The 18,487-nt window shown below is 34.2% G+C and overlaps 1 protein-coding gene across 1 annotated transcript in view; it reads left to right on the top strand.

Annotated features, from left to right (window-relative positions):
* Positions 1–18,487, top strand: part of adarb2 (adenosine deaminase RNA specific B2 (inactive)) — a 219,921-nt gene that overhangs the window by 185,947 nt on the left and 15,487 nt on the right. The window contains exons 5-7 of the mRNA XM_015354620.2: positions 8,403–8,571; positions 11,434–11,585; positions 13,644–13,812. Of these exons, the coding sequence (XP_015210106.1) occupies positions 8,403–8,571; positions 11,434–11,585; positions 13,644–13,812 (490 nt within the window). The remainder of the gene's footprint in view (positions 1–8,402; positions 8,572–11,433; positions 11,586–13,643; positions 13,813–18,487) is intronic.

Below are 18,487 nucleotides of genomic sequence, written 5' to 3'. Positions count from 1 at the left end.
ATGTTGTTCATATTTAAATTTCCTTGATGACTCTGTAAAATGATGTTTTTCTTTCTAATCAGGAAAATACAGTACTAATTGCACATCTGGCAAGCAACCCTCTCATTATAACAGGCCGAAATATTAACACTTTTTCAATAGATGCATCAAATTGTAATTGAGAGCTTGTTGCTGATATGAGGTCACAAGGTCTCTGGCTCATGCACAGACAGTGCTAAGTTAATTTTGGATTACAAGATTGAAGTTCAAGGAACAGAATCTCTTCAGTCTGTGACAAAGGAAATTATTGGGATTCGAGGGATAGTATTTAAATACTAATAAGACAGCTTCAATTTCAGTATGAAACAGGGAAACAGGGACCCAAGGACAAAGGCAGTGGCGCACAGGTACTGGTGTTGTTTTTAATACAGAATACATGGGTTATTATTATTATTATTATTATTATTATTATTATTATTATTATTATTATTATTTCACCTGACTACTAGGGTCCCCCAAGAGATTCTTTAAAATTTAAACTGCTAAGTAACCAAATCTGCAAAACTGGACAAACAACCTATTCTTGCCTGTAATAAAATTTATGCTTTTTATGTTTGAATCTTGTAAGCAGTCTGATCACCATCTTCAAGGCATTTGAGGGTCCAGAGCTGTATTGGAATCTTAGTAGAGTGCTGTGGCTCATGTTTTTTGCTTTGCTGAAATCACCCTTGTGCTGACCTAATCCAATTTCTCATTTCTTACAGCCTCCAATAATTGGCATGTTTGTTTATTAATAAGTGTGTTATCTTCACAGATCCAGATGCAAGCTGTCCAAATATTTGTAGTGAGGTAGCTGAGACAGAAACACTAGGGGCTCAGTTTCAATTTTCAGATCTATCGGATATTACAGATGTCTGTAGGCACTGCCAGAATTTCAATAAATCCCAATCTTTAAACCACCTTCAATCAAGGACTGAAGAGCAATAAAGACTTGGATTAGTTTTGTACTGGAACCTAACTGATGGGGGCCTTTTATTTGGTACTTTACAAAAAATACAATCCACTAGAAAGAAATACAAAATAAAAATAATCTAGACCTTACCAGGCGCTGACATTCATAGATGGGGTTTTTCAGGTACACTTGGCAAATATTATCAGCAAGTCTACACATTCTAAAACCATAAACGCATTCATTTAAAAAGAAATCAATTGTTAATGGAACTTTCATTACATATTGGAATTAATTCTTCCTAATGGAACTTTATAATCGAACTTTCATTCATAACAGTAAACAAAGTGTTGCATATTTACATTTGGCACACAACAGTTTGCTAGGAGGTCCCATAAGAAAGCTGCAGTTGTTTACAAACTTTCAAAGATGTGGAAAAAACATTTAATGCACTCGTTGTCTGTGTTTCCCTGTAAGGCATGGTTGTATTTCGACTGTGTAAAATAGGACATCTAGTTAACATCTAGTTAACAAGAAATGTGTCAAAAATACCATATGTTCTGATATCAGAAACACAATTAACAAGTGTCTTCTCAGCCTTCCTAGATTGATTTGAAAACTGACACCCTATATTACACACAGCCAAGACCTAATGTGATTTAGAAAATGATTCAGGCAATTTTTTTTACTTTACTTTATGACTAATAGTTTAACTATTCACTTCATAAAACCCTTTTTCACTGTTCTAGTTGTCTTCTGCACTATTGCTGCTTAGTGATTTCAAACTTTTTTGACCTTAAATATTTGACAAATATTTCAAGATTAAATAAAACATGTAAAGAGTCTTTTTTATGTTCCTGTAGCTTAATGGAATGTAAATGAGCCAACATTGACCTTGACTGTTCATTTAAGTCTCAACTAAGCCATTAAATTCTAATTTTATTCTTGTTTTTTATTGCTAGAAAGAAGCAAATGTATTTCTTAAAATTAAATAATTACAAAAATGTACTCAGAAATATCTCCTGTTTTTAGCCAGCATTGGTTTAAATGGTGGCAGGCTGACACCATTAATGAGCTGAGGGCTGATTTCTACATTATTTTTCACAAAGGCATGAATAAAGAATACACTTTATTACCCTAATGATATCTTATGAGATGGATTCTACAAATAGAAAGCTTAAACCAAAACTCTATGTGAAAAGACTCATTTCTCTTAAACTTTAATTCAGGAGTAAAGGTGTTCCCCTCTCTTAAGTTCTCCTAACTGAAAACACCACAAACAGCACCTACAGTAGTTTTAGATTTCTGTGTTTATACTATCATCTTCCTCTCCAATCTCCCAGCATTCCAAGACTTACTTTGAGGTGTTGGGAGACCACCTCTGATTTCACAACAACAGAGAGGTCATCGTATTGTATTGTCTCTCCTATCTCTGCTGAGAGAAGCAAGCTATTTGCTGTTCATTTTTTTAGATTAGGAAGAAGGAAACAAAAGAAATCAATTAGTAATTAAACTGCAAACATTAAGCATCCTAAGATTTAGGACAAAACTTTTAGATGAAGGCTTAATGGAGTGAAACAATTTCTAAACAATATGCAACAAAATGAATTGATCCCCAAAGACATAGACTGTTTGCAGAATTCCATACAATCTAATTTAAAATAATGCACATGCATGTGTAAGTTTCTGCCCATATTTAAAAATTGTAATAATTAGTTATCATTTGGGGGCCTCATTCTTCATGTGTGTTCACCCATTAGATCCCATCAAATGGAAAAAAGCCTTGAGTTTTAGAGTTAGGTAAATACTGTATATAGCAGATTGATTACTTGATTGAATGACTGATCAATTGGTCAATGTGTTTTTTCTTTAGATTATAGTTTTGAGTGTTATCATGACATTGAACATTGCCTTGTCATAAAGGTGGAATGGATTAAGAGGTCAAATTTCAACCTTGCATAATAGGACATGCATTCAGGTATTGTAACTTTGAATGTGTCTTAATTATAGATTTAAAATCAATGTACTGTACATTTGAAGACAAAGAGATAAAAGGAAACTTGGTTTTGAATGTGTTGTCCAAAGATAAAATAAGGAATTTCTCCAGTGTTGAGTTGTCATTGACGATTACTTGCTATTGCTAATAAAATATAATTTAACGAATATTTCCAATTTAATCAATCCATACTGCATTACTAGGAAAAGGGTCAGAGGCTGTTAGGAAGTTAATATTATTAGTATTATTTTCTTACTTCAACTATCTCCACCCTTTTTAATCCCAAAAGAGGTTATTATTTCTTACTAGCAGATTTATCATTTCAAAGATACAATATACATTTTTATAGTATATATAATAATAATAAAAACTTTATTTTATATAGCGCCTTTAAAGGTGGCTTCTCAAAGCACTTTGATCATAAAATAACCATCCTTTCATGTTTTAAATTGATCATTTATCATAATATGAAATGTATTTCCTATTTTCCATTTAGTCTAGCAAAACATTGTCAAATATTAAACAATCAAGAAAAAATCTTGAATTAGTATCAAGCATTACAATTAAACCGACAATGCAGATGCTTTTTCTGTTGTACTTAAATTTGTGAAAAAAGTTTGTGTCTCACCTTGTTATGCATCCTTTGGCACTGGATACTCAGGTACTATATGTCTTGTGCAGAACAAGAGTTTTTGCCCTCTTTAACATTAGGAAACTTTATGAAAGTGAACACACCAAGATGAATACAAATGCCACTAAAAGCAAGAAAAATATCACTCAGAGAGCAGTACTTGTCATCCTAAAACTCCACCAGATGTTTATTTTTAATTGCTTGATAGGTCATATCTTGAGATATAGTACAGTATGGTCATGTTTTCTCTTTGAAACGTGTGCTGTCCACAGCTTCTGTCTACTCTTGTGGTCCCATGTCACTGGCTTCTCTTAAAGTGTGTTTTAAAGGAAAAACTGCAATTACAGGAAACCACATTATATAGAATTCATTTTATTAAAAATTCCTTTTCAAATTAAATACACCTAGTTTTGTTAAATTTAACTGGACTTCACAGGTTGAAGGGAAAGAAATCCAATGAATAACAATTATCTTGGTATTACATTACGGCTTTTGACATGATAAATACAAAGAGCTTTCTTCTTTTCTGAGACCAGCATCCAAAGGTCCATCTGTGTATCCTTGACTGCTGTCTGCATTTGGTTCTGTCACTATCTCTGTTTTCTTTGTGAAGCTGACAATCATTTTGATTTTAAAAGCATGCAGGCTTCTCAGCTGCTCTTCTCCTGCAATGTTGGATGGACTGAAGGGACCTTCACAACAATTTCATGCAGAGATAAAGGCTGGGGAAATTATTACATGCTCTTCTTGTGCAAAATTGATCTAAACAATTGCTAAGTGGAACAGTAGAAAAAAAGTGAAATAGACAGTGTGTCTCTGTGGTCCTTTCAACTTAGATTATCACAGAGAACAAGCTGACGCTCTGAAGTAATGCTGAATATCAATGAGACTTCGATATGGGCACCTTGCTGAGCAGTAACCTGGTACCGGCTGCAGTAATATAGAATGTGGGCATGTGAACAATTTTAAGTGTATCCTGCATAAATCTTACCATTTCTGGCATGAATTCTAAAGAATATTGCAGTGTAGTAGCTATAGTATTTGTCTGATTATGTCAGTAGAGTTCCTATAGTAATGTGGGAAAGAACATACTGTAACTCACACAGAGTATGTTTAGGATTTGAGTTTCTGACTGTTTTTTGTAGATTTTGTTTCCTGGAGTGGTTATCCTGTCTCACACTGACAGGTTCTCTCATATTGGAGAGTAAAAGCAAATAGCAATGCTAGAAACCCCCTTTCTCTGTATGATGTATGCTTGGAAGTACAGTATTGTGGCTCAGGAAATCCAAATATTGTGGCATATTTTTTTGTAAACAAATATCTCTTCTGAAAATGAGTCGTACACAAATATTTAAGAATCTTAACAAAAGTTCTTTCTTTTTACAAGATAATTGATGTGTTTTAGAATTCAGCTATGCACTGTAGGACTACAGTAAAGTTATATAAAATATATGAAAATATAATAAATTAGGTGGGATGTTTATGCTTGTTACCATTATCTAGTGGTGAGTGAGAGAGATCTGTTTTAGCTATTATAGTCGTTTTTTACAGACCTGTGTTTTTTCTGTTATAAATGAACAAAGTAATGGAGGTACACCACCCAAGATCTATCATTAGGATTTGAATATTCGATAAAAGAAGGTTTGAAAAACCATGCAGTTAAAATTAAACAAGAAAGAAAGAACAATACTGTGGTTCAGACATTTATTCATGGAGTGATAAAGGTGACTGAAGTACAGTTTAGTGTAATGCTTTTGTGATTTTTACAGATACAAATACTTTACATGTAAAACATGAGATATATTTAAGAACTGAATAAACTGAAACATACTGTAGTCTGAGTACAAAAGAAAATCAATATAAATAAGACCTGGAACTGCGAGATTGTACAAAATACTATAAATCCATTAAGGGTACATAAGGCCATTTTTAATACATTTCCAAATCACATCCATAATACCAACTGACAGGTGTAAATATCAAATTCATTCACTTTCAAGGAATAAAGATAGAAGTGAATGTTATTTTATTCAAGGTCTTTGGGTGGCTTCTGTATATTTTCCTTTCACTTGGACCATGTTATTGTCATTTGATTGTTTTATTTTTTACCCAAAGTAATATAATGACAAGTATAGATTTTTTTTTTACGAAAGTGTAATAAAGTCTGCAAATTGGATTTGAAAGGGTATGCCTTTCACCCTACCTCAATATTACCACTGCCAGGTTTTTTCAGCTAAGGTGATGTTACTTCATGTGCAATACCGTCTGTGGCATTAGAGATAAAAGTTCATATGTTACAGAGTGCCTCCGGGTCTGGTGAAACCACTGAACCCTGAATTTTGAAAAGACAGAGAGATTTTGCCAGTTTCAACAGAAAGTACAGTTAAGCATGCTGAGCCAGCCTGTCAGAAAGCCATGCTTTATTCTGTCAAAAATCCCGCTGAAGGTTTTTTTTTTGTATCATGCTATTGAATTGTAATCAAACAAATAGGATGTAGAGTGGCAGATGGGTCTTTTTGTGTTTGCATGTTTTGTTTTTTTTTGTGTGGTGCACACAATGCAAAACATATTAAAATGCTATATGTTATACATAGTGACAGTGCACAGGCTTTATATCTTGTAAAAATATTTGAAAAAGTATTAACTCTCCTTCAGAAAAGTACCAAATGAGGAATGTACAGTTTAACAAGATTTAGAATGAAGTTCATTTACTATATTTGGAAAATACTCACCTCTTTCCAATACTAAATCAGAACTTGACATGGCAGTTATAATGGCTCAGAAAGGTGACCTCAATTTATGTTTGGACACCTTGAATATCAAGTTACAACTGTGTCAATTGTGAAAACATGTAGATTTAATTGATTGTGTTCTTATCAAAGCAAACTCTTGCTCAAGTTTAAAGCCATTTGTGCCTGGGCACAACATTACATAAGATAATAGCTGAGCTGTTTTATCACTGTGGTAAATTGTCCATCAGTATTTGGAACAGCACATTTACCCAAAGTATAATCAGAGTCAGAAATAAATATTGCCATCCTAAAGTTTGTTATGTCTTATACCAACTTTACAGCCTGACACAAGTGAATAAAAACTGCATTTCTAGCAATAGTAATAGCACAAGCATTCAGCCAATAAATGCTTTTTTCACATGGCCAGAAACCATTTACAGACTTCTAGTCTAAAGCTAAGCTGTGTTACACTACTAACAAAAACAGGGTGAACAGGGTCAAGCGCTTAGTGCTGCTCTTCATTTCTTAATAGAGCCAAACGTGGGTTGGTATACTGTAAGTCTATTGCCTATTAAAGACAGTCAGATTTCAAAAACTAATGAAAATACATGTTGTTCCTCTGTCTTCTGTATAAAGTAGTATGTTACTTCTATGTAGGTCTGCTTATCCATGCTGTGGAAACCTTTTTGTTTTTCAGCAACATGAATCAGATTCATGACAGATTCTTCAGAAGTGGAGACAAAGTACCAAATCGCATAATTTTCAGATATAAACTATTGAAAATGTAAGGTCATGAGCCGAGTAGACATAGCTTTTTTGTTTTGGATCAGGATTGTCACAATAAATGACTTAATCATAATGCCTTAGACTGTGACTGTATTATCTTCTGTAGATCTGTCTTTTAGGTTTTGTGATAAAGGTGTTTAGTGAAGACACAAAATGTTGATCTGAATAGACTGTAGACCTAATAATGTTTCATCCAAACATTGAAAACAACTGATGCCAGACTTTGAATGAAATGGGTGTGTGCCAGTGACATAAAAAATGGAAGTTCCGTTTTCTAGCAATTGATCTTTTATCTTCATTATAATGTATGGTAATTTTATTATGGCAATAATGGAAATGGTACTTGTGGGTATATTTTTGAGAACTGAGCTGTTTGTTCAAGCCTCGTTCAACTCGTGCAGTCCATGAGTAACTAGAATCAAATCCCAACAGGGGCAGGGGCAGGGAGAGCTGCTTAGGGTATGACTAAGATATCTCAGCCTAATGTCTATCAGTCATTGAGTGTGCCATTGAGGGAAAGCAGCAATTTAGAGTGGGAGAATGTAGCAGGGCTCAGCATACTGAGCAAGTTACAGAGGTGATGTCACACACACATTCTGAAATCTAGACAGTGTGAAGCTGTCCGGAGTTATCCTCTGTCTAGGAATGGTGCTGTGTGTGTTTGGTGCCCAGGAGCAACTGAGATCAGATCTCTACAGGGAAACCTGCACTTACTCCTTTTGTTTACTTCTAGGATTCTCAATTATTCAGTCATTTTAATTAATTTCTTATTTAAAGTAACTACAAACATAAAAAACATGACAGTATCTATAAGTATCTATTATTTAAGACCACAAGTCACTTTGTTCTGGCCTTCCACAGTCAAAAACTACTCACATTTGACTTCTAAAAAATGGACCAACTTTAACTAATTATACCCCTGACACATAGCTTTAAATATTAGATATATTTGATTTTTTTTAATGGTGGATAGTCATTTGTAAATATTCTATGACTGTAAAACAAGCTTTTATAATTTATCATTTAGTCTGAATAAGAGTGAAACACTCCTCAAGTAAAATCCCACCATTATTTTTAACTACCTGAATCAAAGAAACCATTAACTTAGGGGCATGTGCGTTAACAGACATGTACAAAATTAATCCTGCAAGGCTGTTTCATAGGTTGTCTTGAAACCATCAACTGCTATAGACCAGGGTGGGATGCTAATGTAGACTAATTAAGTAATTAGATAATTTGCGTAGTAAAACGCAATTTGTCCCTTTTTTTTCCAGAATGTTTGAAGCTCCTTTAACCTTTTCTTTTGTTTTATGCTTTTTGTTTTGAAAGGTTTAGATGTTCGACAAGCACAGGTGGTCGCAATATCTACTGGCACCAAATGTATCAATGGTGAATATATCAGTGACCGGGGACTTGTTGTCAACGACTGCCATGCAGAAATCATCGCAAGGAGAGCATTTGTTAGATTCCTTTACTCTCAGCTAGAGCTCCTTTCAAGGTAAATATTGCGTTCTTCACGGTTTGAGCCTAAACATACTCTTTGAAAAATTAATATTCAATCATATTTACCTTCTACGAGGCTTTTGCAAAACCAGTTAAAATGTCCTACTGTATATCCTTCAATAATGAGTCATCTAGGATTGTGATTTTTCTGTATTTCGTATAGTTTCATAAGCCTCTATATTTCTATTCACTGTTTCTAGTCACTGTTTCATGCTTAAATCAACTGTTAACTGTTATGCTAATTTCTATTAAAGGGTTAATTAAAAAATATTCAGCCATGATACTAGACAATCTAAAGTTAATCTTGCATTATGTCTTTTGTTGTCTTTCCCCTATATTTTTATGCCTGGTAATTAATCCTTAATTAGTGCCATGGTAACAGAACAGGTTTATAAACCAAATGCATTCTAATGACTAAGCCTTTGTGAATTAATTATTCTTATGCCTGTCTCTGGCAAAAGATAAGTATTAAAGATGCAGTTTACATTAATATCAATTGGTGCTTACTTTTCAGAACAGTTTCACCTTCAGATATTATGGATTTATGCTGCTGACTCTGTTAATTTGGTATTTCCATTGTAAAAAGCCCTTTATTTAAATAGAGGTCACCATAAGGAAACAATCTTACCCGCCAAATGTAGCGTTAACGGATATCACAAGCCTATCTCTTTGTTAAGGTATCTTTGCCCTCAGATGTGTTAAATCGACTCAATAAAGCAGTTTGTAGAAGTATAAGGGATCCTCCTTTAATGTTGTATTTGCCTAAAAAATTACCTTCATCATCCATTGGTACACAATCATATGTACAAAACTCATCTTTAATGCATCCAGATGCCTAGCTAGAACATACTTTAATATGTTCTGATATGTTAATTATACTGTAATATAAAATGGAATTTAGTTTTAACTTTGTTACACCTGATTAATTAAGAAAGCATTCATTTTAGTAGTTAAATTAAGAACTAAAATAAACATTTTTTCAAACTGTTAATGCAACAATGCTTGCTATTATCATTTTAATTATACTAACATACAGTACATGTCTGGCACTATCATTAGACATTTGTTAGGCCTCTTTTTTTATGTGATTGAATTTACTACAATATTACGCATCCATTAATCAATTATCAGAAAGCTTCTTATGAAGGTAAGGGTTACAGCAATGCAGAGCTTATCTTGAGAACACAGTGTTCGCAAGGACTACACCCTGAACAGAGCTCCAGTCCATCATAGAGCATACACACACAAGCACTCCATCAAGATACCCAATCTGAAAACCTTTAAGAGATGGGAAGAAACTGGAGCACTTAGAGAAAACCCACTCAAATGTGGAGGACCTGAAAATTCCATTACAGCCATATACAGCATATATGTTTGTGAAAATAAAATCAATATGCAATATTTAGGTGTTATTCACACACTTCAGATTGCAAAGGTTAAGGATAAGGTATACTGTACATTTACCAGAAAAACAAAACATTTATAGAAGTTAAAATGCCACTCTGCCTATTTCATCACTGTTCTGTGGACTGACCCTTAACTCATGGTTACTTCGAATTTCATCATAATTTCAGCTGGCTTTTTTGGGCTGAGAAAGGCCTTTTTTGTGCCCTTGATTTCTAAAACTGTTTTTTTCTAAAGTGTTATTTTTTCCTGTTAGGCTTAAGTTATCCACGTCTGCAACATTCAGAAAGGAATGATCACTGCATAGTTTGTGGAACTCTAGTCTGGCCCACCTGTCCATATAATGAAGTAGAATCTGGATGTCCTGATGAAATAGGGGTGGTGTAGAATCATTGACATTTCACTTGACTAACCTCTACCTCTTTCAATAACCTTTACACTAACCTCTGTCAGTGTTTACCGTGGTGCATGAAATTGATGTTCTATTGCTGTGTTCTATTGTTATTCAGAATCTAGTTACATTTTCGATGTCGGTTTAATGTTTTGTGGTAAACTCAAGATAGTTCGCCAAGGACTTGCAAGTCTTCTGCAACCCCCAACAGGACATTGTCTCCAATGAAGGAGGCGTAATTTTGGAAAAAAATTACGTTGAAACACATATTTATCGATGCCTAATTTGTACATAACACATAACACTTCCCCAAGCCTATCACTAGTATTGAATTTATTGGTTGTGCCAACCAGATTTCAAAGGTCCAAGGTCAATATACAGCACATATACCCTAGGCTCATATACAGAATCCAGTAACATATGCTGTGACAAAAACAAACAATTGAGAGCAGATATCAGTTACATTTAACCAATCTGATAATGATCTAAAAGTAATGAACAAGTTCATTATTGGAAAAGAATGGGTAATACACTATAAACAAGAATAATACTGAGTAGAATGTGACTGGGTCTTTGATGAGAAATAGTGTAATACAAGGCTACGCGATGTAAGAGTTATTGTGTCTTCTCTTTCTAACCAGAAAATGTCTGTATTGCTGTTCACTTGCATAAGAGCCATAGCTGTATTTTTCAGCAGGATGTGTGAATCTGACTAATTTTCACCCCTGTTGGTAGTCTTGGTAGTTTTACAAAGACCAAAGATCATCTAGGCTGAAATATCATTATTTTCCCTCTTTCAGGGAATTATCCTCAGCACACTTTAGCAGAATAACGCAAGGAAGCTGTGTGACAGATGAATAAAGGACTTTAGTCTGGGGAGCACTAACATTTATTAAAGTGTTTTGTTCTCAAAACGAAAGGAGAGAATGTCTGTAACAAACAGCATGGGGCAAATCACACACAAGTGTGAAGCCGTTGTGTACTACTCAGCTGCGTGCATGGCACCAGGTCCTTTCTGCCTCAATTTTAATACATTATTTTTTCATTGTTGCCTGTCTGAAGCAAACGGCGAGAAGACTGGGAGCAATCAATCTTCATCCGGCACAAGGAGGCAGGCTACAGACTGAGAGAAAACATCCTGTTCCATATGTATATCAGTACTTCCCCTTGTGGAGATGCCCGCCTCAACTCTCCCTATGAAATTACGGCTGACTGTAAGGAACATGCCCCCTTAACTCTCTTGCCTTCTGCTTTCACAATGACTTTCTTTTATTGTCATTTAAACAGCTTGTTCTTGCTGTGTGTGGTCTTATTAGCACTCTCTTTTTGCGGGACTATAAAACACAGGCATTTCTTTCATCATGCTTAAGAGAAACTTAAGCCAGATTTTATAGTATGCTGTATGAACGTGCAAAAGAACTTAATGTAATATCCATCATGTTAATGTTTATGAGATTCAATGAACACTTTATTCTGCATTTGCCCTGTGTAATTGTGTGTTACTGCGTTTATTGTAGTTGTCTGGGTTTAAGTGTCTTTCTTGCATTTTATAGAGAAACTATACATAGGATATTTTCCATTAAAAAGTATGCAGGAAACTATTCATCTTGTTTGGATGACAGGTAGAGTACTAGGTCATTTAAAAACTGCAAAGTTTTAGATTTGAGAGAAAACAGAATTTAAGAATTCCAGCAGTCAGTTAATCATATCGGTATTAAAAAAAAACCTCTCTCAGGGAGCTTTGAATTTTAGCTGGTTGGTCATTAAAACCTTTAAAATGTTCATCATTCAGCTTTTCAGATTACGAAATTGCTTATGCATTAGGGTTCCGTAATACCTTTTTTTCTCCTTTTCCTCAAGACTTCAGAGAAGAACTTAAGGCTTAACTTTGCCCTCATTGCATCAAGAGAACCATAGCAACAGCAGAGGGGATGAATAAATCCTCCTTTCTCTACTTCCAGTGGAATGTTTCTCAATTATTGCCTTTTTCATGGTGGTGTTAGATTGGAAGACATGAAGGTGTTTTAAGGTGGAACTAGTGTATTGCATTTCTTTTCCATTTTTGTTCTGAGTGCATGCTCATCTATAAGAATTAAAAAGAAGGAAACAGCTTGGTCCTATTTTCACAAAATGTGAAATGATTTTTTTTCAATTGTTCTTATAAAACCAAAAGCACTACCTACAATATTATATTTTTTATTTATGACTTCAATATCACTGCATACAATTTTAAATCACCATTCTCTTAAAGTCTAGAATCCTGAATTGTATTTTTGTTAGCGTAGAAGGAACTAAAACGTGCATATGCAGGGCTGTCCTGTTATACAATTACCCATTATTTTGAGGAATTGGTTGTAACAGTATGGTTGTGGCTTCCATCTCAGATGTAGTAGAATAAGGCACTGAAAAATACTTCTTCTTTTACAATGGAAAGACTATACATTGTGTGAATAGCTTAATAACAAATATATTTTCATTTTAAGATTATCTTCAAAGCTCAAGGTTCAAGAGGAAGAAAGCACTGAGCTTAAGACATTGAATTACAAAGTTTTATTTGCTGGATTTCAGCAGGACCCAATGTGGTGCAATTCAGCAGGAATTGGCAAAGAAATTTAAAAGCACTTGGAGATAAACCCAAATTTCAAGCAAAGCTGGATGACTATGGTAGTTTAAGAAGGGTCATTAAATGGGTAGCTGTGTGCAGGGGGAAAAAGAATCTGAGGATCATTAAGATTTATAACTTTATGTAGGTTTTGTTTGAAAGTATTACTGATTTTTAAAAGAACAATTATCAATATTGGATGCTTTTGTTTCTGCTATGAATGCTTTATTTGAAGATATTATTTGTCTTTACTCTAGTAAAATACTGTTTTATTCATAAGATTCATATTAAGATGCATATTATAGCTTAACTGACACTGAAAATTACAATGTTAAAGATTTTTTAGGGGAATCATTTTTCAAGAAACCATAAAACATTACTAAACCATTGTGTTAAAATAAGAATATGCTTGATTTTAATGCTTGATATGGTCTTTTTCAAATTAAAAAGTGTAAAATTTGCTTTATAAAACTTGTAAGTTGTAAATTACAAATGCTGGGAAAAAGGGAATGAATGAATACAAACCCTATTCCTTGAAGACACTGTTTTACGTACACCTTATAGAGCTCTTTTACAAAGGCAAAATAAAACCTCTCTATGTCTAAAATTGAAATTGTGACTGCAAATGCATTACCTGATCAGCTTGCATTCTGCTCTCTGTAACCCTCAGTGAACAGCAGCAAGCACTTTGTGAGAAAGTTTCATGGCCACCTCCGGGCTAAGATTGAGTCTGGAGAGGGAACTCTTCCTGTCCGGTCCCGTGGGGCTTTTCAGACTTGGGATGGAGTCATGCAGGGGGAGCAACTAATCACCATGTCTTGTACGGACAAAATCACAAGGTGAGCTCAAAAAGGCCAGTGGGATTGTTCAGCTTTAAGAGGAATTTTAGGACTTACCATGCGCCGGAAAGATGGCGACGGTTTACAGAAAGCTCTCTCGTTGTGTGTCTGTTTTAATGTTTATTTATACGTTAATACTCTTGTTTTGTGTTGGACGCTCAATGTCTGTCATTACTTTTATTTATTGTACGTCTCCAGTCATTGTTTACACGTCTGTATTGTTTACATTCAAACTGTCTGCATGTTTACTTGCACATTGTCTATTGTTTGTTTGTACATTGTCTTGATGCACTGTTTGCACTTTGTTTTGTTTTTTACACTTGTTTTACAATCGAGAGACTTTCTGTAAGTAAGAATTCCATTGTACCAGCACTGGTTACATATGGCAATAAAGTTCAAGTTTAAGTTCAAGTTCAAGTTCAGTACTTTTAGAAAGCGAAAAAGGACAAAAATTTTGTCGTCATCATCATTTGACACGATGGAATGTCAATTGAGATTAATACTGGACCACAAATACACACTCTCAAATATGCTACGTGTATGTTCTTAACGCCAAAATTCACCATCTAGTCATTATATAAAATACATGGTAGGATGTAGAAATTCATTTTTTGCCTTCATCATAAGTGCTTGTTTTGTTTATTTAGAAACAAATGTTTCTAAACTAGAATTTTAAGACTATGAAGTCTAATAAAATTGAAATGAAGAGTAGAGCTAGACGTTACTCTCAAACAGAACCCCATTAAAAATGCATATGAAATTAAATATTTTCACCTGACACTCTTTATGCTATTCCACACAAAATTAGAAATTATTTTTTAAGGCCAGAATGTTAGATGTGGTGAAAAAGAGTAAAATAATTTGTCAGCATTTTAAATATGAGCAGGCAGTATTCTGACTAAACAAAATTTAAAAAATCTATAACTGTAATACGTTTTGTAAACCTAGTTTTTTAGGCTTTCCTTTAATTTTCTTCCGATTTTTGTGTTATTTGTGTTACACATATGAGTTGTACATGTCAGCATCGGAGAAATAAATGAAAAATTTGGATCTGCAACCTTAAAATAGAACAAAATTAAAAAGAAAAATGTAAACAGCTCTGACTCCTCCTGGCTACAGCCAGAAGCAAGACAGATTTAAACAAATTCCCCTCTTGGTGGAAATCATTTGTTAGAAAAAAATCTCTGGGTCTTCTGTGACATTTCAGTGGTGGGAAGAAAGGACAATATATTGATTTAAGGATTACTTTTATTAAAGACTGGGCAAGGGGGTTTTCAGTTTAAATACTGCATTATTATCAGACGGTTCAACAATAAAAGGAGAGGTTTTCATGATATTTGTTCTGTGTGGGAGCATTGGCAGTCTAAAACTAAGGAAAGAAGTTTTCTACTTCACAAAAGTTCAGAAAATCTTTAAGCTACAATAGGCTGGGCATTATACTGGAAACTAGACAAATAGACATAAATTGTATTCAGACAATGAGATGCAGTCATAAGGGCAACAAGAAAAGTAATTGCCCTTTTTGAAAACGGAGTGACTTGCACAAAGTGCCAGAGTGATACTGAACAAAAGAAAGTCCCCCCCTTCAAAAATAAAAATGTAGTGAAATAAGCTTGCTCTAAACCAATCACTGCAGAGTTATTTCTGTGATTCGTCATCCAAGAATCATGAAACGAGGAAGGAAAATGCCTGTGGCAGAATCCTGCACCATTACTGAGAAGACACTGTCACCAGTGTATGAAGATCAAGTGCGATTTTGCATCTTTTTCAAATATAGCAAAAGGAATATTTCTGCCACCACAAGCTTGAAGTTCCTGTTGATGTGAGAGGTAAAATGAATATTTTATACGCAAAATGTTCCCAAACCTAAGCAATATGAGCCAATGCATCATCATCATCATCATCAAAAGAACAGTAAAGGATATCTGAGATAATAAGTGAAAACTTTTAGACTATGAAAGGGAATGACAGAAAAGTATTTATCAAATATTATATCACTTTAGGGTTAGCCAGGAAAAAACAAACAAAATGTTTCAGTTGAGATAAAAAAAAAGTTCTAAGCTAACACTGTTTAACAGAAGAGGCAGAAATGTTACAGGTACTAGAAACACTTAAGTAAAAAAAATCTCCAAGCTCTGGCCTACCAATTGTACTTAAGGGAACAAGAGGCGTTATTCATAAAACATTAACAAAGCCCTTTTAGCAATCTCTGAAGGTATAGTAATCCCCCTTGACTGGAAAACTGCAGATGTAGTACCCATCCATAAAAAGTGTGAAAAAGAGAAACCAGGCAATTAAAACCAAGAGTTTTTACTTCTATTAAACGTAAAATTATGGAATAGATCATTGGAACCCAACTAGAGGATAATCTGCATGGAAAGAGAATTCTGGTGGATAGTCAGGATAGATTAGGAAAAGTTAGGTCTTCCTTGACAAGGTCATTTGAATTATTTGAACAAACAATGGCAATAATGAATACATGAAGAATATATGATATGGTATATTTAGATTTTCAGATGGCTTTTGATTGAGTCCCTCGTAAAAGACTAATTCTCAAATTGCAGGTGGACGTTTTGTTAAAACTGTACAACAAACTAGACAGACGTCATTTAGAAAAGATATTGCTGCTCCTAGGCTCAAAGGAATTACCTACTGTACATTGACATGCTAAAAGTGTTGAACCTTTTAAGTCCTGAGCAGAGAGTATTCAAAATTCTCAAAGGCATTGACAAAGACAACCCAATCAACTTCTTCAGAATAAATGGTGAAACATTAACTAGACAACCAAAATGGAACTAAAAGAAAGAACATTTAAAACTGCAAAAAGTAATCCCTTTTTTACAGAAAGGGCTGTGAGAGTCTAGATCAAGATATTTTACTTGTACTGTAGCTTTCACCTAGCTCCCATAGCTCCTTGTCTAAAAACATTACATCGTGGGTTCACGTTTCATAGTTTGTTCCGAAGAATGTTTGTAAGCACTTAATTTAATATTATTGCATGATTTGTTTTATTTGTGTGAAAAGTAATAATGCATAAAATGTTCTAGAAATCAACATTAATGTTTTGCTGTGTTACTGTGTGAAACAGTTAAATGCCCATATAATGGAATATAAGAAGCAGCACTGTATTGATTTATTTCTTTAAAACTGGCATCAAGTAAAATATATCTACTGTAAGTAAATTTTTTGTGGGTAATATTTGAACATGTAAAATATAAAATAACATTGCTAGTTGTAGACAGAATGCATTATTGTAAAACTGGCTAATCAGAATTAGTGCTCATGTCTATACACAATTGACTACAACGAGAACCCATACTTCTGAAGAGACCCTGCATAGTTAGGCTATTCTTGCTCTTGTTCTTGTTCTTGTAGCTAGTGAGACAGGGGAAAGCACAGTTCCTGTAGGTTTAGCTTTAGGTTTAGCTAAGGCTGGTAACCTGAATGCATGCCTTACAGCTGACTGGCTAAAACCTGTTGTAGCACCAACAATACTCTATAATAAACTGTTGGCAATAGGATATTGCTGAAATACTGCAAACACCCTACAGTAATGTAGATTTGACTGTTTTCACTGGCAGTGGTATTTAAAAAAGAGACACTTGCTTGAAGAACATGTCCGGACATCATGTTAACTCATTCTTTTAACCTTTCATCAAATGTGTTTTTCTTTATAAATAAACAACAAAACATTTGCTTTACATCTTTTTCCCAATATCTGTAGAAATGAAAACTTTATGTACTGTATACGGAGCACTGAAGGAAACTTAACAACCAAAATTAAAAAAATAAGTACAAGTAAAGAAAATACATATTCTTGACTAACACAATATTGTCAAACATGAATCCATTTGAATACTATTTTAGAAACAGGGCTAGTCCCTCATTAATGTGCTCAGTTTAACACAGTTGTTTGCCTTATCGTGGTACAGTGTTGAATGGGAGAAGTGACTTAAGTAGGCTGCAACCTTGCAGCTGTATAAGCTGTGAAACCATAATGAGTGGTAAGGGTCAGATGTGTTGTGGCGCAGCAACTGGTGGTGATGAGAATGAGAGAACTGGAAAGGTGAAAAGTTTAGAACAAACATTCAGTGTAATTCAGAGAAACTGTACCCGTCTAAGTATGATAATAATACATTGTATTGTTGTGTCTGTGCTACCAGTTTAAACAAAGTACCATTGCCAACCATTCATGCAAATGCAGATGAAAGTAATTAACAGAAGGGTTCAAATTGGTTAAAACGTTTGTATCAGCTAAATATGTCTGTGTTTAATTTAATTCTCCTCTTACTGTATTGCCCATATTCTGTCACAGCTCATGTGACCAAACTTCTTCAATCTTCTTATATACAGAAAAGGGTAAAAACTGAAAGCATTAACTAAAATATAGTTATAATAAAACAGTGAAATTAATAAATATGAGATGGAGAATCCCCCCTGTTTACATTTTTCTTATATGAAGTTTGTGTCCAACTAACACAATTTCACCTTACACAAGACATTTGTACAACACATCTATCATGTTAGTCTAGTGATACCTGTGTACCGATTTGAATATTGCGTTCATGTTTTTTGTGTCATTTTTAATACATTAAAGTCAAACTCTGTCAATAATAGGGCACAACCTGGAAGATCACAAGTCATGCAATCTTGCCAAGATCAATGGGAAAGTCCA

Source organism: Lepisosteus oculatus, chromosome 6 (genome assembly GCF_040954835.1).
Source record: "Lepisosteus oculatus isolate fLepOcu1 chromosome 6, fLepOcu1.hap2, whole genome shotgun sequence".
Lineage (NCBI taxonomy): Eukaryota > Metazoa > Chordata > Actinopteri > Semionotiformes > Lepisosteidae > Lepisosteus > Lepisosteus oculatus.
The sequence above is the reverse complement of the archived record's forward strand: the minus strand, read 5'-3'. Positions and strand labels throughout refer to the sequence as shown.